The sequence below is a fragment of the Pleurodeles waltl genome, chromosome 4_1 (assembly GCF_031143425.1).
Source record: "Pleurodeles waltl isolate 20211129_DDA chromosome 4_1, aPleWal1.hap1.20221129, whole genome shotgun sequence".
In the NCBI taxonomy this organism is placed as follows: Eukaryota; Metazoa; Chordata; class Amphibia; order Caudata; family Salamandridae; genus Pleurodeles; species Pleurodeles waltl.
Window position 1 is genome coordinate 650,447,154 of NC_090442.1, and position 21,080 is coordinate 650,468,233.

The 21,080-nt window shown below is 45.1% G+C and overlaps 1 protein-coding gene across 1 annotated transcript in view; it reads left to right on the forward strand.

Moving 5' to 3' along the window:
• The window catches only part of LOC138288560 (uncharacterized), a 91,033-nt gene that overhangs the window by 29,743 nt on the left and 40,210 nt on the right, over window positions 1–21,080 (forward strand). Inside the window, exons 2-4 of the mRNA XM_069230079.1 lie at window positions 945–1,032; window positions 1,121–1,224; window positions 9,080–9,657. Coding sequence (XP_069086180.1) covers window positions 985–1,032; window positions 1,121–1,224; window positions 9,080–9,657 — 730 coding nt within the window. The 5' untranslated portion in view covers window positions 945–984. The remainder of the gene's footprint in view (window positions 1–944; window positions 1,033–1,120; window positions 1,225–9,079; window positions 9,658–21,080) is intronic.

The window sequence follows — 21,080 nt, forward strand, 5'->3', positions numbered from 1 at the left end:
ATCACATTCCACCATTAGACCTCGTCTCATCTTGCCCACTTTGCAGATGATCATTCTTTAGGTCAATGCTTTCAGAGCAGCTATTAAACATGCTTTCTTTTTTTAACCCTCTAAGGTTTGTGTTTTGAAGGGTACTAAATAAATGGTTCTTTTCCTGCCACTGAAGCCGTGAGGCCACCTGCAGTCCCATATGTTATCCATATTAACTAAATATCTTTGGAAGAGGCATCTAATTCAGCCTTGCACATGCTGTACTTTAAGCAGCGCCACTGGAATTATGTGGCAGGGAGAACCAAATTATGTGGAAATAAAAGGCACATTATGCATCACATTTTTGATTGCATTACTTGATAAGTTGATCATTTTTACATATGGTAACTCTGTGGGCAAAAATATCATCTCATTAGTACCAGTTTAACAACCAAATAGAGCAATAAGCAACTGAAAAATGACCAGTCACCCTTTGCGAAGGGCCTTCCACTGCATAGGAACATGTCACCATGTTTTTAATAACTTTTGATCCGTTTGCCCTAAGCGCTAGGAAGTAGCCATGCGCTCTATAAATCGAATTGAATTGAAGTAGAAACAAAATTATTTATGGTTATCCAGCAGATGGTTGGTTATGTGGCAAGTATGGCAAATCCATAATTATGCAGGAAACTCTTCACCCCCAGAATCACATAATTCCAGTAGCGCTCCCTATAGGTGAGAGGCCAATATGAAGATCACCGATAGGGTGAAAACCTTCATTACAAGATAGTCATGCTTAATCCCTGCATTGGCTCAGCCAGCAAATTCATTCATTTTGTGACGGTTTTAATACTCTTTCTAGTATGAACTTGTGCCTTAACACATAAAATCAATATATCTGTTCTTCTCATTGCACAAACAAGGTACATCATTTGCTTGACATGCGATTGTAATCGTGGTTGTTTCAATTTCAGATTATCTAGTTGCTATTTGGGACTCAACGATACAGATACAATGCATTCTGTTCTGCTCAGCACGGGGCCCGTTTTTTTCTACGACCAGGTATATATTTCACATAAAATCAAATATTAAAATGTATTTTCAGGATGTACATTGATTTCTAGTTTGAAATTTCTGCTTTATACTTCAGACGAAAACTAAAGCAAGTAAACGAGCAAAGAAAATGCCAGAGGAGCTGCCTGCTGATGTGAAGCTCCTGAATGTAAACCCTCGTATTGCCGGGTTTTTAAACAGGTGAGGATGGTGGAAGTATGTATGTGGTGGTCTGCTTTGGGTATGGAATATCCTGTGCATCAATCGAGGCCCGAAAATCTTAGATTGTCCGTTTATGGTTCTGTTCATGTTTCTTTTAACATCTGAATTTAAGGCCTTATGCATATGTGTGAGTATGCCTCTTGCAGTTCTCAGCATCTGGTCTCATCACTGTTTTTCGCTTGGGATTCTGATTTGTGTACTGTTTCATTTCTATTGGGAATATAAAGCTGTAAACACTAGGCTACAAATTAAAACTAGGATATGGGGTTCTATCCACACCTGAAAGAGGAATCCATGAGATCTTAAGCATGGGCAGACACGCCATTTTTCTATTACTGACTCTTAAAATTGGTTTAGTACAAACAAAATATTTCTTTTAAAGGTTGCAAACCTTTTTATTTTATGCAAAGGATGGTTTTCGACCACTAAAAAGTTTAGTACATATGGCCTGAAAGGCCACATTCGTTTCGCTGTCGAGTAAGTGTAGGGCCTTTCCCAGCCCTGTAACATGCATATGAAATACGCCACACAGGAGCTGCGATCAATCATTACTTTATTCCTCAGCATACACTAGAGTACTGTGCATATCTCATACTTTCTTTTAACCACACCTTAACATCTCCCCATACATTACTTACTTCCTGTTCAGAGATCGCCCAGAACCACAAAGATTCTGGTGCGCAGAAAATCAAGATGGTACAGTAAGGATCTTGGCCTCATACTGTAGCCAAATGGTGGTTCAAATGAACAACACAAAAGTAGATATCTGGGTAGTTTTGGTACTGTGGTAGATGAGTACATCTGGAACTCAGTCCTTGACACGTCTTAGAAATGCAATCCCAACTCTCCATTGTCTGATGGCATAACAGTATATAGTTTGTACACATATGTATAGGACAGATGTTGTATAAAGCATTTGCATGGAATTTATTTGAGAAGAGCATCCCGAAGATGTCTTTAGTCCTCCGTGAGGCTTTGCAAAATGTCTGCGGGATCACCACCACACTGTCTCAGTTTGAAACATATTTATTAGAGAATGAGTAAATGTTAAAGCATGAACAATGAAAAATGTCCTAGCTAACGTAACAGTAAATTCAGTTCTATTAAGGACACAGAGGCGAGGATTATGCTTTACTTTTTTCGTTTTTATTACAGCAGCCAACATTGGCACAATAACAGACTTCATTTCCCATAACACTCAGGAAAAAAGTCACAGTTAAATAATAAACAACCAGTCAGGAGGTGACTGCACCCTTTATAGTCCTATTCCTCTGTTGTTGCCTCCTCCTTCTTCCTGTGAGTGTAGACATCGATTATTCCTTTTACTCCAGCTTCGCTCCTTCAGAACCTAAGGAGTAATTAAACAAAAAGTGTATGAACCTGGGGCCCTGAAGCCACTGGTACCAAACAATGACGTTATTCATGCAATTTGGAGAACTCTCCCACCCTGGAAAATATTAGGATGTGCAACTGGAAATAAGATCCATACTTAACTGTATCAACAAGTTATTCCACACTGGAGGGAGAAAATCGGGTGGATTAATCCTCATCTCCGTGTCCTTAAAAGATTTGAAACTTTCCAATATGTAAACTAGGATATTTTTCATTCTATGGCAGGACCGGAGGTGAGGATTACGTTGGTTTAAAACTTATTCACAACCAGCGAGGCAATACTGGGAACTGGCTTAGAATAAAACCTATTAAAGGTAGAGTCGAAAGACCAGTCCGCAACATTAAGAATACCTTCGAGACGGGCTCCGAATGAGAATGCCTTAGAGGCCATAGCCTATCTGGCAGAATTTGCCCCATTTTTGTGTCAATGCTCACTTCCTGCTTGGCCCAATGGACCCATCGGGCAATTGTAAGGGAAGAGACCACTCTAAATGGCTTGCTTAAAGCAATGAGCAGTTGGTGCTCCCCATGGGGAAGTATATCCTCTGTCATGACTTCAAAAGCTTGGATGCATCTTACCACATTAAACCTTGGGGAATCTGAAAAAGAAGGGTAATTAACCAGTCTATAATTGCCTTTTGTACGCCTAGAAATATGGAAAGAAACCCCTTCTGGGGTAAATACTCTTCCCATTGATCCAGGGCTCTGACGTTTGATACACGCCGGCAAGAAATCAGGCAGAGAAGAAAGGCCAGCTTAGCAGAGAGTTGTTTGCCTGATAGGAATCTATTAGATGGCCAGGAATGAAACAAATTGAGGGCCTTGTTTACATCCCATAGGACAAAATACCTGGGTTTCAGCGGAATGGAAAGGCGGATGCCTCGTAGCAGCTTATGCTCCAAGGGATGCTTGCCTACCTGTCTACAAGGGCATGGCCTGCCTAAATAGCAGATCTGAAAGTATTGATGGTTTTATATGCCAGGCCCTCCGAATACAAGGAGAGGAGGAAATTCAGGATGTGGACAATGTCCTCCCCCACGGGATCCAAGTGTCTTGTACTACACCAGCCCAGCCATCTAGACCATGTTGACCTGTAACGCTTGGTAGTGCTGTTCACCCGTGCCTGGAAAGCAGGTGTGCAGCCTGTCCTGAAAGTCCTTGGACTTCCAAGCATCTCCTGTAATCCTCCATGCCACAAGCGCCAGAGAGTTCTCCAATACCATGGGATGAGGATTTCCTTCCAGATCCTAGAAGAGACCCGGAAACAGGAGTAGAGGGGTTGGAGAATCCCATAAAAGTTCCAGAAGAACTGGAAACCAGGCTTGAGATATCCTCATCAGGGTCACCAGAATTAGCAGCGCTCCAGTTGCCAGTTCTGGAGGAAAGTGTCCATGGCCGATGCCTCCAGGCCCAGATGCCAGCTGAAGAAATTAGGGATCTGACGGGAGGCAAAGAGACCCACAGGGAATGGGCCCACCTTTTGCGAAGGAGTTGAAAGACCAATGTGTGTAGATGCCACAGGCTCTCGTTTCTGAGGTTGCGACAGTGCCAGTCGACTATCTGGTTGGCAACCACCGGTAGAATACCTACTGAAACGGAGATCTTATCCTGCAGACAATATTCCAAAAAGTTGCCAGCCAGATTTGCTGAGTTCTTGGATCGAGTCCCCCCAGATGGCTTATGTAAGGGACTGCCGCCAAGTTGTCCATTTTGAGAAGGATGCAGCATCGGGTCTTTTCCCTGGTCTAACAATGGACTGTGAAAGAACCCGCTAAGAGTTCTTTACAATTGATATGTACTGAACGTTCTTAAGTGGACCAACTTTTTCTGGTGGAGAATCTCCACACTGTTCCCCAGACATCGGACTCTTTGACCAGATCTGGAAGGGAGCTGAAGATCGCTTGCCCATTTCAGGCCTCCATGTGAGTCAACCACCACTGAAGCTCCATTCGAGTGTCCTCTGACAGAGGGAACCACTTGTGAGTAGGTCATTCCTCTCCTGAGGTGGGAAGCCTTCAACCATTGAAGAGCCTGGTAATGCAGGGGTCCTGGGAAGATCACCTGAATCGAGGATGACTGGAGGCCAACCACCCTTGCTAGCTGGCGCAGGAGGTGGAGTGTCGGAGTACCAGCCTACATAGCTCGTGTTTGATTTTGGTCATCTTCCTGGATGGGAGGCTGAGTGTGGCCTGTACTGAGTCAACCACAAAACCCAGGAATTCCGGTGACTGAGCCGGAGTGAGGGCTGACTTCTGTTGATTTATCACAAAACCTAGGGACTCCAGTAGGGAGATCCCAATTTGCAAATTATGCAAGAGGGGCATTGATCCATGAGGAGGATGTCGTGCAGGTAAATGAAGAGATGGATGCCCCGTGCTATTAGGAACTTCACCACCGGAAGCATCAACTTGGTGAAACACCAAGGAGCGGAGGACAGACTGAAAGGAAGGGCAGTGAATTTGAAGGTATCACTCCATCAATGGAATTGGAGGAAGTGGCGGTGAGGAGGGAAGATAGGAACTGTGAGGTCGAGGACCTCCTTGTACACCAGAGAGGCATGCTCCAGGGAAAAAAACAAGGGGACCAGTGTTCTTTTCTGATAAGGAAAGCCGTAAAATTCTATGTGGAACCTCTGCACATTTTGGAGGACCCAGGCATCTGAAGTGCGAGTCTGCTATTTGTGGAAGAAACAGTGCAGCCTGCCCCTCAGACCCTCACAAGGGAGGTTCTGAACGCTCACTTGTATTGGATCGCTGGGCAGGGCCGTCCCGTCGTCCTCCTCTCGCCCTTCTGTGCCTGGGGTAACTCCATGTGGGGTAGAAGTTGCCAAATCTGGAGGCATCCTGGTACCGATCCTTCTTGAGATCTGTTCCCCTGGAGGAGGCTGGGTAGTTAGTGAGGCTAGCTAAGCTCACCCTACCTCGACCAGCCCTGGAGAAAACCTGAAGCGTCAAGATGCGTTTTACAGATACCTGAGCCTTGTCAAGGGAGTTGAAGGTTTGGACAAATTTACCTAATTCCCTGATGAAAGGGTCACCAACCAACCCCCTTGGGCCACAGGGACCTCTTCCGATGTTGCCAGATCCCCCAGTTTAGGATCAATTTTGATAAGGAGTGAACAATGTCACTCATTGAAAATAGTATAGTTCGCATTCCCTTGTAGAATAATGGACCATTGGCCCAGCCTGAGAGGACCTTGGGAGTAATGAGGACCCCTGATGCTTTAACATCCTCTGCCATGTCCAGGATTCTGGTCAGGGGCCCTACAGGTTCAAAGGCTTGTCCTGGCAAGCCCACCAAGAATGGTCGAACCCCTTCTTGGGGTCTTTCATATATTTCCCCAGGAAAGTGGCCATGCGTTCATTGATGTCGGGAGTGAGGGCAACCTTGTCCTCCAATGAATGGCGAGGGCACTCTGCCCGAAGGCTTTTACGGACTTCTTTGTCCAACGGGTTGCGAAGCTGACCCGTGACATAAGTCGCAACCTTGACTGCGGGAACCCATTCCAAAGAACGGGGGTGTCGCAGACGTCCAGATCTAGCATGTTCGAGATATCTTGGGTAACGTTATTTGCCGGGCCCCCTGGGGACTGGGGAGAAGGGTGCCAAGGAAGGGAGTTCTGCTTCTGTTCACCATCCAAGCCTGAGGGAGAATCAGGGTCGTGAGGAGGCGAGGAGGGTTTGGGAGAGTGGGGAGTCACTGGGGATAAAAGACTCAAAGTGCCTAGCTCCAAAGCATCTAGGGGTTCAGAGTGCTATCTATCCAAGAAGGCGCTCGCCAGTTTATCAAATGCATCTAAATCAATGCAAGAAAGGGTGTCGCTTTTGCGTTTGAGCAGCGGCGGGGGTTGGACGGGGCCCCGGGGGGTCAAAGTGGCGAAGTGCCTAGATCAGCTTTCCTCCAGGGGAGGTGTTTGAAGCAGCGTTCAACATACTTCAGCTGTGTCTTCTCCGGGGGAGGGGCACTGCTTTTGTAATAGAGGCGTCCATCACCTCACAAAAGTGGTAGTCAATGGGGAGGTACGTAGTTGTGTCCTTCTCCATGTAAGACTCCTCCACATCATCATGCTGACCAGAAGCTTAGAACCTGTAACCGGATAAATATTTGATTAGGGACCACAACTCTGAGGTAGGGCCCAGCTAAAAGAGGTAACAAGGCATTGGAGTTTTCCCCAGACTTTCAGTGGGGCCCAAGGGGCCAGGAACAGGGTACAGGCCCTACTAGACACCAGATGGCCACTACTTGTCATGGGGGAACGCCTGGGCTGGTGTCCAAATTTGAAGTGCTAATTATTGCAGACCTCCAGGGGTGTAGCCAACTCCAGACTCAGGCAAAACGGGCTTGCCTGGGTCGGAATTGCACTGCAGACAGTGCGTGGGGACGCACACAGTACCGACCCTCTTGGGGGCGTAGAAGGCGTGGGGGGACAAGTACACGCACCTGGTCCCAGATGACTGCGCTGAAGGAATAGATTTGCAGTGAGTGCGTCAGTCGGGAGCAGTGAGACGCACGCAAAGTGCGAATGCTGTGGCCTCTAGTGGCAGGAGGCCGACACCGCAATGGCCACAGATGCTGAAGTGCAACACGGAAAGAACTGACAGTGGCCGCGGAGTTGCGATAAGTGTTTCCGAAGCCGCGTATGAGCAAACTGAAAATCAAGTGTAATTAAGGCAAATACCAAACATCCATAAATCTAGAATACATAAATAAGGAATAAAAGGCCCAGAGGTCGGAGGCACTTGACCTGGCTGCCAAGCAGAGAAAAAAGAGAAGGCAACAACAGAGGCATAGGACTATAGAGGGTCCGGTCACCTCCTGACTGGTTGTTTATTGTTTGAACTGGAACTTTTTCCCTGAGTGTTACGGGAAATGAAGTCTGTTATTGCGTTAATGTTGGCTGCGGTTAATAAAAACAAAGAAAGTAAAGCGTAATCCATGCTTCTGGTCCTGCCATAGAATTGAGTTTCATGCTTCAATCTCCAGAGTCCGGTTGCTAGACTCATCATAAAGAAACAATGGAAACAATGTCACAAACGAAAGAATCACGCTGTTCTACTTACAATCCCTTCAGAGAAATAGAATTTTATTTTCATTAGACCAAATGGTTCTTCCTTAATCCCAATGTAGGAATGCATTAACAACAAATGGTTATTATCTCTCTTACAAGTCAGGAATTGCACATTCCTTGAGAATGGTGTACAGTCCTGACGCCTGTAAAGGAAAAGGGTGGCATTCAGGGATGACTCCAGGTCTCCAGCAGCTATGCACTAGGAATTTGAAGATGCTGAAACATATGGATATGAATGCCCCCCTCCCCCTTAAAAACGCTCTCCCTCTGTTCTGGTACTGTGTTAGTCAATAGCATGGTTGGGCTTACCCTTGTTTTCTTAGGCCTATAAAGATCAGTGAGTGGAAGGTCTTCCAATGAATGAGCCCTCCTCTCAATACAAGTGGCAGTGCCCTCTTTACTTTGTGTTTGACCATGATGGTTGATGTACTCATACAGCCCCAAAACACTATAGGTTGTATTTACTAATCTTTCACGCACCACAGTGCAGCAAGGCAACTTTCTGGGCTGTGTTGAGTGAAAGGGAGAGAGTAAAATGCAACGTATCTACTAAGATACAGTGCATTTCGGCTCTCTCATAGTGCTGGGGCACTTCAGACAGCCTGCCAACTACATAGGCACACTTCCACCATGGTGCATGGATGCCTGGGTTACAAGCAGAATTTTTTGTGCAGGAAGCAATACCTTCCTGCACAACCACAATCACTCGGGACCTTTCCCCCTTTCTATGTGTGTTTCAGAGTGCAGCACACATAGAAAGATGAAATAATGAGGAGAAAAAAGATGTTTCTCCTCGTTACATCATCCTCTGGGGGGGCGTTGCAATTTGCTGCAATCCAGGATTATAAACATTTGTAAATCATGAAATCCGAGGGTGGATATACAGGAACGTGCGTTGCTCCACCCATGGAATGCCTTCCAGAATTAAATGTAATGCAACTCAGCTCAAGGTGCTGCCTTGCTGTACATTTCTTTACAAAGCCACGCAAGGTGGTGTAAATTGCCCCTTGCAAGGCTTTGTAAATATTTTCTGGCATTTTGTGCCACGACTGTGCCACAAAAATGGTGCAACCACAACTCAAAATGTTAGCAAGTATGGCCTCATGTCTTATTCTTTTCAAATCCCTTGCCTAGTGCACACAAGTAAGGAGACGTGGGGATTTGAGAAAGATAGGCAGGGGACTGTCTCATGTCAGCAAAGCTTGACAAGGCTTAGTTGGCTGGGATAAATAAGCATTTATATCAAATGAACATGATAAACTTTACCTAAGCACAGTTAAAAAATGAAAGAACAAAAAGGTCTGCTTCACATTTTATATCATGCATAGGTGCTTTGAAATAAAGTGAAATGTTCATGTTCTCTGTGTTTTTCAGCCTTAGCAAAAGAAGAAAGTCTATCAGCGTAGGCGCAACCGGGGAAAAAGGTGAGGCGTCGCAGGTGAAAGAAGATGGAGTGCGAAGGGAGAAGTACCCAGTTCTTCCTGAAATAGATAATTCTACTACCTTAAGGCATGCCACAGAGGACTGTCACCCCAAGCCTGCTCCTACAGCACCAGTCCCAGGTGATGATGATCTGCAGATGAACCCCTTCGATGAATATAAATACGCTGCCCCCTCTATTCTCTATGAACTGAGCAAGATGCTACTTCTCTTTGCACGCTATGAGCTGGTGTTCCCCCAGGGCCTAGTGAACGTGCTGAACTACAGCTGGAAAGAGCTTACCGAAGGTACTGTGTACACCAAACGACATTGGCAGTCCTTGGCATATCAAGGAGTCAAGCCAGGCATGCCCCAACTCTCAGAGGATTTCGAGGTCAAGCAGGCTGAGGTGGTTGCTCCCGAAAACACTGAGAATAGTAGAAATAAGAACAAGAAAAGTATGATGCCAGGAGAGGCTTCAAAAGATCGAGGGAATCGGGATGCTGCTCAGAGCAAGCCCACTGGAAGCAAAAGTGAGTACAAAATAAGGCGTAGAGAACATTAAGAAACAAAACCTATTTTGCTAAGAGGTTATCTTGATTTTGCACCACCTAAAAACTAGAGTTATGCAGGAGGCATTACAGTAATGATACTACTGAATCGAACCATGTTAATACTTGATAAAACAGCGGTTGTTTTCTACGTTTTATTGCCTTGCATTTCCATTTTTCCTCATTTTGTTTCCGTGTCTTGTATGTATTTGTGGGCCGATTTACTTTGTTTGAAGTATTTACATGGGTCATAATAGTGGTACCGTCACTCTCTAGAGACACACGCCTTAACCGTTTTTTTGGTTTCTTAAAATGCCAATCCTTCTTGTCATTTCATGCTTTTCATATTGTTGGTCTTATGTGGGAATACAATTATCCCATGTATGGCGTTACATCAAAGGTTAAGGGATGAACTCATAGACTGTCACCCCCTTCCAACACAACATATTTTCATCCATTCCAGTTGATTTCCCCACTCCTCCTGACCAATCCTCTTCTAGAGTAAGTCCTGATTCCTGTATGCTATTATGGAGAGTCCCCTCCCCAACCCAATGCTGGCATTTTGAGGGAGTCCGCACCCTATTTTCAGGCTGTCACTAGGGGAGTCCACACAGAGTCCACACTTTGCCCCAAATATGCAGTTTTGGGAGACCCTGCCTGAGTGCATGTTGACTAAGGTAGTATCTATCAAGCTATACATTTCTCAGACGTTCAATGAACTTGCCTCATCCCAGAGTTAGATTCCCCACAATCAAGTACCAGCAGATAATAGGAACCAATCGGTTTAATTAATTAAGCCACTCATTTGTTTATGCCTAACTGCTTGTAACCGCAGAAAATACGGTCTAAATGAAAAGGAGTGTGGGCTTCCCTAAAAATCAGTCTCAAGATGAAACTACCAACAGTGGCAGCCCTGGAGCTCATTCCAATTTCCTAAAATGGTACGGTGGGACATCCATGGTAAGGGTTGTGAACAGAAGCGGTGAAGAGATCTACTCTAAGAGGTGCGACACGGAATGGCCACCTGTCACTTTTGTTGTGACATCATTTGATGAACAATTACATTTTTCTGATTGTACTCCCATGAAAACATGAACATTGCAGGTTCTAAATTTGTTTATTGACCCTAGTATTACCAGTCCTTTAGGTATGTTATTCAACTGTCGTAGGATCAGGCTAGAGAAGATCCTGCCTCTTTTTCACTGCCTTAAGTGAATGAATGCAGAAATGTCTTATCGAGGCTGGCTTTTATTGCTTTTACATCAGTGTGGGGTGAATCTGGCAGACAGACCGTTTTTTGTGTACACCAGTATGTATTTTTTGTTTGGCAGATATTGATGGTAGAGTTTCTCAAACAGCTGTTTGCCTGCGCAGGTTTCTGTGTGTTCTTAATTAGGGTTCCTTACGAGTACTGAAACACCTACTGTACAGCTACTGCATGTAACAATTTGGGGACCCAGCATTCAGAGAATTTGCATAACCCAATCAAAAGACGTAAAATTAGCATTTGCTCACTGACCTCTGCAGATGGCTTCCACCCGTATAGGTGGAGAACCTCAGCCCAAGACCTTTGTGTATGCGTCAGTCAGACTGCCTAAATGAAATTCTAAAATGGCCTTCACCAGCCTTTGTAAGGGAAATTCGCCATTTTGTGCTATGCCTCTGGATAAGCCAGATCAAACTCTGTATGCTTATTTGTGTATACTTTTTGCTTCACATTAAAAAGATCAGGTCATGGGCTGAAGTGCTGTACAATTGTATGGCTATAACAGTATACGTTGTCAGTGTTACTTAGGAAAACCTAAAAACCTTTTGGGAGTCTTACATATGGACCAGCTCAACTGCTTAAGTGCAGTTTCATTGTTAACGTTCAGCATTTATGCATGGCCACAGATAGAGAGGAAAGTGTACAAAAATACACTAACAGCCTTGAATCTGCTCCGTCTCACGCACAAGATAATACATATCCGGCCATAAGTAGCTGCTAATGCCACTTCATTGTCAGAGTTATTGTTCTTCCACACACAAAAGCCTGTTTCATATCTTCAGTCCTAATCAAGGAGTTGTACTGCTCGCATCCCAGACAATGTAAATCAAAGATTTTCCATTCGGGATATATGTGTAAGCAAAGATTTCCAGAACTTGGACAGCGACTTTTCAGATTAAATAAGATCATGATTGAGCTTGTTGTTCACTAGAAGTTTATACAGATTTTAAATTGACTGTGTTGGTGTTAAAACAAAATGTAATGTACAATTTTAGGTAGCAAATAATTTGTACTTATAAATGATTTTCATGATGATGCTTTTTCATGATGAACATATTTGTAACTAAGGAATTAATGATGTTGCACATGAAAGGATTTAAGTATTAGGCTCAGAAGTGTGTTTATTAGTATAATTTAGTTATGCCACGTTTTCATAGAGGCATCATTTTATTAAGACAGATCTAGTTTCTCTTGTTCTGTTCATCTTGCTCCTGCCCTTTCATCCTTCCCAGTTAATGTCCCCTGCGTGTCTTCTCTCTCCACAGTTTCCTCCATGCATAGTACACAATTGGGTATTTTCCCTAGAGAGCATGGTTTGTGAACAAGCTTTCATTGTGTTCCTGATATATCTTTCTGAAGGACACTTCAGCTGGAAGGTCCGTTGCAGGCTTACTAGCACACTAGTGTCTGGGTCTTTGTTTGAAAAGGTTGCGTATTGTATTTTACATGTTAAGACTGCTGTTGCTGTAGAAGCTAATGGGAGATTCCTGACTACCAAAGAAAAAAGTTAGTGTTATAATATTTTTTATGAGGATCTCACTTCTGTTTTGTCTAATATATGCTATCTCTACTCATGTCATGATGAATCTGCAGTATTACTCGTTGCTTATGTGTAAAATCTGTAAAAGAATCCCTGGATTTGGGAGTGGGTGTGGAGACTTTTCCTTTCCTACTAGAGATGCTGTCAGTGTTCATGTGCATCTGACAGTTATAATTTAATAAGACTTTTGTTTTCCCCATGGAACCCTCTCTGATTATTGGGAGACTTCCTATTCCATTAAGAATCCTGTCTTTATGTCGTTTTGCTGTTTATTGGACTTGATTTAATTTTTAATTCCTTACTATGTACTCCGTACCTGAGCCTTCATGGCCCTTTCTTTCTGAATTTCTCTATTTTGCCTATATTGAGATTTTTCATAATAAAACTCGAAGTTTGTGTTGCTCTGGAACTCAGTTATTTAGTGGACCCAGTCACTATTTGATTTACTCCACTAATTGTGTTGGGGCTGATGTTGTGGACGGTGGTGACTCATATCTCAAGATCTAGGGTGCTGGAGCTGAGCAGTCAGAGGTAAATTTTGGGGTGATTGAAATCTTGGGGTTCAATAAATTACTGGGGTTTGAACTCCCAGGAGAGGGTTCTTCTTAGAATGTAAAGCTGTTAGCATTCTCACAGCCCCCAGATTTTGCCACATTAGTGCTTTGTCTGATGAACAGATGTATTATAACGTCTGATGAGGAAAGCCATGCAGTAACATCCCAGGGTCCTCAGGTACAGGAAGCCCCAGGATATGACTCAGGGTCTCCTTTCAGAACACCGTGAGTACCAGCCACTCTCACTATGTGTGCAAGAGGGAATATTTTTTATCTGCCATCTCCTGCACCTTTCCATAAAAGTTAGGGGCCTGATTACAACTTTGGAGGAAGGTGTTAATCCGTCCCAAAAGTGACGGATATTCCACCAGCCGTATTACGAGTCCATTATATCCTATGGAACTCGTAATATGGCTGGTGGTATATCCGTCACATTTGGGACGGATTAACACATTCTCCAAAGTTGTAATCAGGCCCTAGGTCTCTTAAAGCCCCCCCTCGCCTTTCTTGGGACGTAACAGCCAGTATATTCGCTGTAGATAGTGTAATAAATCCAGTTCTACACCCCACTTTCCCTTCCAATCCTCAAACGTTTTCACCTTTTGAAAGGGCCCAGCAGCCCCCCTACTGCCATTGCCTAAAACAAGCCCCTTGCATGGTCGGGGTTAAGTTTGCACCAAAGTGGATTGGAATATTTGGTGAGGTATAGGATGTTAGCACTATCATCACTCTATCCCACAGCGCTAAAACGGTTTCCAATGGAGTAGCTTTGTATACATTCTGGTATTGTGTTTTGCTAACTGTATCAGATCTCACACTGGTCTTTCCAATACTGTGTGGCCCCTTAGGATCCATTTCTTCTCAGTGTACCCCAGACCACTCAACTACGACTTCTAAGAAAAGCAGCTTTGTAGTATGTCATCATATGTGGACATGCCAGGCCCCTCCCCCGCTCTCTCTGCACCATAAATATTTTTTACTGACTCTTGGGCTTCTACCTGCCCATATAAGCGACATGAGTTCACCTTGCAAGGCCTTTAGTGTCACCTCTGCATTCAGTACGTGGAAGGACTGGAGAATACACATGAGCCCCTGCAATATGTTCATTCTGGTCACATTAATGCAACTCAACCATGAAATAAACATAAGGCACCACAGTCTCAGTTTTTCTTGTATCTGCCTGTGGAGTCCTGGCCCCACACAATCCCCCTAATTTTCTTGTAAAGAGCATGCCTAGGTACATAATGGATGTCGTTACCCATGAAAGTGACATTGAGATCTTATTCTAGTCATTGCATCTTTCACATTATGTTGAGTATTTATCAGTATTGTCTATTGACTCTGAGCTGAAGCCTCACACCTTTTCTAAAACGTCTGTGATGTCTAATACAGTGGGGATTGTTGCTTCAGGATATGCCAGCATAAGCTGAACAATATGAGCAAGCAGGTAAATCCTATGAAGCTCTACCCTTTTGAGGCTACCAGAGTGCAACTGTGTAACCCAAAAGCCAACAGTTCCACCAACAGGACATAAAGGAATGGTGACCCCTTCTCTCCATTCTTCTGTCCTTTTGCAGGAAATAGTTAATTGACTGTAGTCTTATTTGGCCCTATAGTCTCATAAAATCAACTTGTTCATTTTAGTACATATTTGCACTATAACAGTCTTGAAGAACCTCTAGCTGACTCAGTCAAGTGCCTTTTTGTTATCAATGCTTAATAAGGGAGCAGGATTGTCTTGTAATTTACCATTTTCACAGAGTCAGTTGCAAGTGGATGTCTCACATTCTCACTCACCCATCTGTTCGTGCTAAAACCTCTCATCAGCATCTATGAGATGGTTTACCATCCTATTCTAGATTTTGGCAACTATGTTAAATGATGCAATTGGTTGATAGCAGGAGCACTCCTCAATGTTCTTTCCTGACCTACAACTAAAACTAATGTTTGCCACTCATAGGGGGTCATGCCTTCTTGCTGTGTTAAGAAGTTAAATAAAGATGCAAGATGCTTTCCAGCTGGGAAGAATTATTTTGTAAAATAGGGTAATGAGCCAATCTGGCTTTTTGGTTTATCCAGGATGCATATCTTTCACTGCTCTCAGAATCTCTGCAGTTTCTATGGACTTCTCTGACTCCTCGACACCACTGGAAAGAAGAGTGGACATGCCACGATCTTCTCATAGAACTTTATTGCTTCCACAACTTCCTGTCCTCAACTAGGCAGGCCCTCAAAGAATCATCAGAATGCAGATTACTTCCCATTCTCCTTAGATGCCCAGGTACCATTTGAGGTTTTCACCAATGCAATGTATTGGTTTTCTCCTTGTAGCCTTATTCTTCTCACAAACAGTGTACCTATTTTATTACCCTTTTGATCAATGGTTTGTCCCAGATTAAGGAGAGCCAACTCAGCAGGATTTGTTGTGATTACCATATTGCAGTGGTTTTTGTACCCTCCTGCTTATCTGGCATCTTTCAATTCACTTGGAAGGTTATTTTTCAATAACGTCTTTTTTCTCCTTGCCCATTTTGAAAGAGCTATGGCAAACCCTGCCAATGCTTATGGCCTTGAAAGCCTTCCAATTAGTCATGGATGATATGTCTTTATCTAGATCAAACTTAAAGAATTTGGTTAGTCTGTATTCATTCTTCCTTCTGTAGCTCCCCACTCACACTCCATTTGGGGTTTTGAGTCGCTCTGCAATTTGACCTCCATGTGGTCATAGCCCGAGATGGATATGTCTCCTGTGTCGACTCTATGAAGTTTACATTTTAACCCATGCAAAATCAAGATATAATCTGTGCATTAATATGTTTTGAGTGTGTATTATTTGAAAGAGAAATCTCTAATCTAGGGATGCACAGTTTGCCAGGCAGCATCCAAGCCCTCTTTTCCAAACATTTTCTCAAGGCCTTTAGTTGTCAAACTGAAAATGCCCACTTCTCATGTGAGTCTATCTAGATGAGCATCCCATGCCAAGTTGATGTCCTTACCAATATCACCTCCTTTAGTTTAAGAGACCAAATAGGCTATCCTGGAATGTAAATGGGTTTGGAGATAGGGTTAAGCATGGTTTGGTGTTGTAATACATTAAAAGGATATACCCTGATGTTTTTTTGCTACAGGAGACGCATCTTAAGGGCACAGGTGTCAATTCCTGGTCAGGGGGCCTTATGTTATGCTGGCACATGCTGGCTTTACCTCTGGTTCTAGGGGAGTAGTGAATTTTATCCGTAGGTCCCCGCCCTTTCACCTCACAAGTCAGTGAAGAGACCCAGCGGGTAGAAATGTGGGGTTGCAGAGGCTTTGGGGTAAATGTGAAGTATTGTTCTTGAGCACTTATGCCCCACCAAGACTCCAGGCTCCCTTACTAGAGAAGATAGCAGAGATCCTACTAGAGGCGGACACCACGCTCCATGTGGTGGGGTTATTTTAATGACATAATAGAGATGCATCAGGACCACTCTGGGGTGTCTGGAGGAGCTACCCGCCATACTCCATTGTATCGCTTTGAGGCAGCATTGGGACTGTCAGACCTGTGGTGACGTGCCCATCCCATTGACTGGAAATACTCCTACTTTCCCGGGGCCCACCGGGTTTTTTCAAGATTGGACTATATTTTCTCCCGAGCAGGAGCGGTAGGGACTATCCATTGGGCGGAATACCTGGCCAGGGGTTTGTCTGAGCACTCTCCTTTGATGGTCACGATTGGGAGGAAGGTGTCTGGAAATGGAGGCTGGGGGCTTGGGATTTGTAAGACTGGGAGGTGGCCCAAGTGGACACGGAATTATATTTCTGGGAAAACCAGGGATCTGTCGAGTCTCCCTCCGGTGGTGCTCTGGGAGGCGTACAAGACAGTGGTCTGAGACAGCACTCAGAACCTAGTGGCATGAAAGAGAAAGAAAGCAACTTAAGGTCTCCCGCCCCTTCCGCACTTTGCCAACTGGAGCTTGTTAGGGCAGGATGCAGGGAAGCGGCAGAGAATGAAAGCAGAATGCGACTACACACCTTCCAACACACGCTATACGACACAGTGGATAAAGCTGGGAAACTATTCGCTTGGCTGGGAAAGGAGGAGATGGATGTGAGGTGGGTAGATGATGTTGTGACACCAGAGGGAGTCAAGGTTTCCCCAGATAAGAAAGTTGCTGAGACCTTTGCCGGTTACTATTGGGATTTGTATCAGGCACGCCCTTTACAGGAGGCTCATCAGATTAGGGAGTACCTACAAAATATAGCCATCCCAGTCCTGGATGCGGAGGCCCGTGGTGTGTTAGAAGGGGACATCACCTTGGAGGAAATTAAGGCAGCCATGACGAAGCTATGCTCCGGGGAAAGCCCTAGGCCCTAACGGATTTCCAGCGGAGTTTGTCAGAACACTTAGAGATATCTTGGCTCCCCATCTCCTAAATATGTTCCTGGAGGCGAGAAACGAAGGAACTCTCCCTCCAGGTTTGAGAAAGCCAGTGATAGTGGTAATTTGTATAGAAGGAAGGCCGAAAGTGTCCTCATATAGACCGATTTCTCTCCTTAATGTGGAGGTGAACGTTTTGGTCACAGTTTTAGCAGCGCGCCTATCATCCCCCTAGTACATATGGACCAATCCGGCTTCATGCCGGGACACTCCACAAGCAGATCCTACTTGACCCCAAATGTATTCTATTGGGTATCCCCAATGATGTTGACTTACTCTGGGCCAGGCTTATATTCTGCAGCCTAGGGCTGGTGGAGGCTAAGAGGTATGTGGTTCATCTTTGGGGATCAGAACTATCCCCGCGGTGGACACGTGGAGAAGAGGGATGGATGGATTTATGATGGCAGAAAAGGTAACATGAGAAAATAGAGGCTGCCCACGAAAGTTCAGGAGGGTCTGGGGTACCTGGATGGCGTACCACTTGTTAACTGTGTAGAGCATTGTGGGCTATGGCTCCACTAGAGTGCGATGTAGACTGTATAGTATTGATTATTATGGGGCAGAAGGATGGAGATGCCTACGAGATGGGAAGGAGACCAAGTGTTGACATACAAGAGGATGTTGTGGTAGCTGGAATGTATTACATCATATGGACTGTAGAATGTAAGGGGATTCTATTCCTCAGGCTGGGGTTGAAGAGAGCTGTTGGAGTTGGAGAGAGCTGTTGGCTGTATCTGCGTGGATGGGATACTTCAAATAAAGAACCTGCCTATCCTGGTTTATTCTGGACTCATGATTACAGATGTGTTTATGTGTCTGTGGGTGGTTTGGGGGGATTGCTGTTTCTCCCCTTCTTATTCCAGTGCTGTTGTGAAATACTGTCCTGTATTTTTTTTCTGGATCTGGTATGCACCTGTTGAAAATCAAATAAAAAGACTAATTTAAAGATACCAAATAAGCTATAGATGTTTGTCTAAGATGCTGTGTTGCTTCATTTGCCTCTTGTTGACTTTTTAAGGATTCCAGTCTCTGTTTGAGGCTTTCGAGTCACCTACCTGCCTTGTTGCCATCTCAAATGCTATATCCTTTGCTCTTGTGGTATAAGAGTTTAGCTGATATATTATCAAGTCTCCATCATTGGGGGTTATGTTTATTTCGGGCATGACGAGGCCATCACTCAAATCTAGGCCCTTGATCGGGTATGAGGAACTCCTATCTGCATACCTATCTTCTCCAATGAGTTCTTGCTTTTTCCCCTATTCTTCAAACTGTCCACACCTAAGGTTATCTGAAACTGCTGTTCTACAGTTTATTCCTTACGCCCATTGTAAATGTAAAAAAATGTAAATTAGCATTTGTATAGCGCACTACTCACCCGTTAGGGTCTCAAGGCACTGTACTCATACCGCTATGGAACCCCTCCTGGCTTTTCCCTGTGAGGCGCCCACTCCTGAGCACCCCCAGGGTGAAGCCAGGCATCCAAGCGCTGTTGGGGCCGTTATGGAGATTAAGCAAGCTATTGCCCAGAGTTGCAGAGTGGGACCCATGAATTAGATTAGGCGCCGAGGCGAGAATTATCTGGTCAAGGGGAATTGAGCCCAAGACCTGCCGAAGCGGGACTTGAACCCTGGTCTTGAGCCAGATCTCTGCTTCAGGGTCTGCAGCTCTAACCATTGAGCCACACTTCTCCACTGAGCCACACTTCTCCATTAGCACCTACTGTACACATTCCACTGTGGCTGACTGCTCTCATTAAATATGTCCATACAGTCCACACTTTGGGGGTCATTACAACCCTGACGGACGGTGTTAAAGCTGCGGTAATACCGCAAACAGGCCGGTGGACCAAAAAAGGGAATTTTGACCGCGGCGCAAACCGCCAACATAGACAGCCACTTTAAAACTCCGACCGCCACGGCGGTACAGACAAGCAGCGCGGCGGTCACCGCCAACAGACAGGCGGAAGACAATGTACCGCCCACAGTATTACAACCTGCCAATCCGCCACCTTTTCCGGGGCGGATTCACCGTGGATAAAAACATGGCGGAAACAGCTTTTGCAATGGGAAAACACTCACCTTAACGCACGCCACGAGGAAGGAGGCCACCATGGAGCCCGAACTCCAAATACTCCCTGCGCTTGTGTAGGAAGTTGGCTCTGTATGCACTATTTCAAAGTAAGGAATAGTATGCACAGAGTCCAAGGGTTCCCCTTAGAGGTAAGATAGTGGCAAAAAGAGATAATACTAATGCTCTATTTTGTGGTAGTGTGGTCGAGCAGTAGGCTTATCAAAGGAGTAGTGTTAAGCATTTGTTGTACATACACACAGGCAATAAATGAGGAACACACACTCAGAGACAATTCCAGGCCAATAGGTTTTTGTATAGAAAAATATATTTCCTTAGTTTATTTTAAGAACCACTGGTTCAAATTCTACATGTAATATTTTGCATGAAAGGTATTGCAGGTAAGTACTTTCGGAACTTGGAATAATCACAATAGCATATATACTTTTCAAATAAAACACATATAGCTATTTTAAAACTAGACAGTGCACTTTTCACAGTTCCTAGGGGAGGTAAGTAATTGTTAGTTCTTGCAGGTAAGTAAACCACCTACGGGGTTCAAGTTTGGGTCCAAGGTAGCCCACCGTTGGGGGTTCAGAGCAACCCCAAAGTTACCACACCAGCAGCTCAGGGCCGGTCAGGTGCAGAGTTCAAAGTGGTGCCCAAAACACATAGGCTTCAATGGAGAAGGGGGTGCCCCGGTTCCAGTCTGCCAGCAGACCAGGGGGGTTTTGTAGGGCACCGGGGGGGACACAAGTTAGCACAGAAAGTACACCCTCAGCAGCACGGGGGCGGCCGGGTGCAGTGTGCAAACACACGTCGGGTTTTCAATTGGAATCAATGGGAGACCAAGGGGTCTCTTCAGCGATGCAGGCAGGCAAGGGGGGGGCTCCTCGGGATAGCCACCACCTGGGTAAGGGAGAGGGCCTCCTGGGGGTCACTCCTGCACTGGAGTTCCGATCTTTCAGGTCCTGGGGGCTGCGGGTGCAGGGTCTTTTCCAGGCGTCGGGATCTGGGAGTCAGGCAGTCGCGGTCAGGGGGAGCCTCGAGATTCCCTCTGCAGGCGTCGCTGTGGGGGCTCAGGGGGGACAACTTTGGTTACTCACAGTCTCGGAGTCACCGGGGAGTCCTCCCTGAAGTGTTGTTTCTCCACAAGTCGAGCCGGGGCCGTCGGGTGCAGAGTTGCAAGTCTCACGCTTCTGGTGGGAAATGCAGTTGTCTTTAAGTTGCTTCTTTGGAAACAAAGTTGCAGTCTTGGGTGAACAGGGCCGCTGTTCTCAGGAGTTTCTTGGTCCTTTTAGAGCAGTCGCTGGAGCAGTTTTCTTGCGAAGGGGGGGAGACAGGCCAGTAGAGCTGGGGCCAAAGCAGTTGGTGTCTCCGTCTTCTTCTGCAGGGTTTTTCAGCTTAGCAGTCCTCTTCTTCTTAGGTTGCAGGAATCTGATTTCCTAGGTTCTGGGGAACCCCTAAATACTGAATTTAGGGGCGTGTTTAGGTCTAGGAGGGCAGTAGCCAATGGCTACTGTCCTTGAGGGTGGCTACACCCTCTTTGTGCCTCCTCCC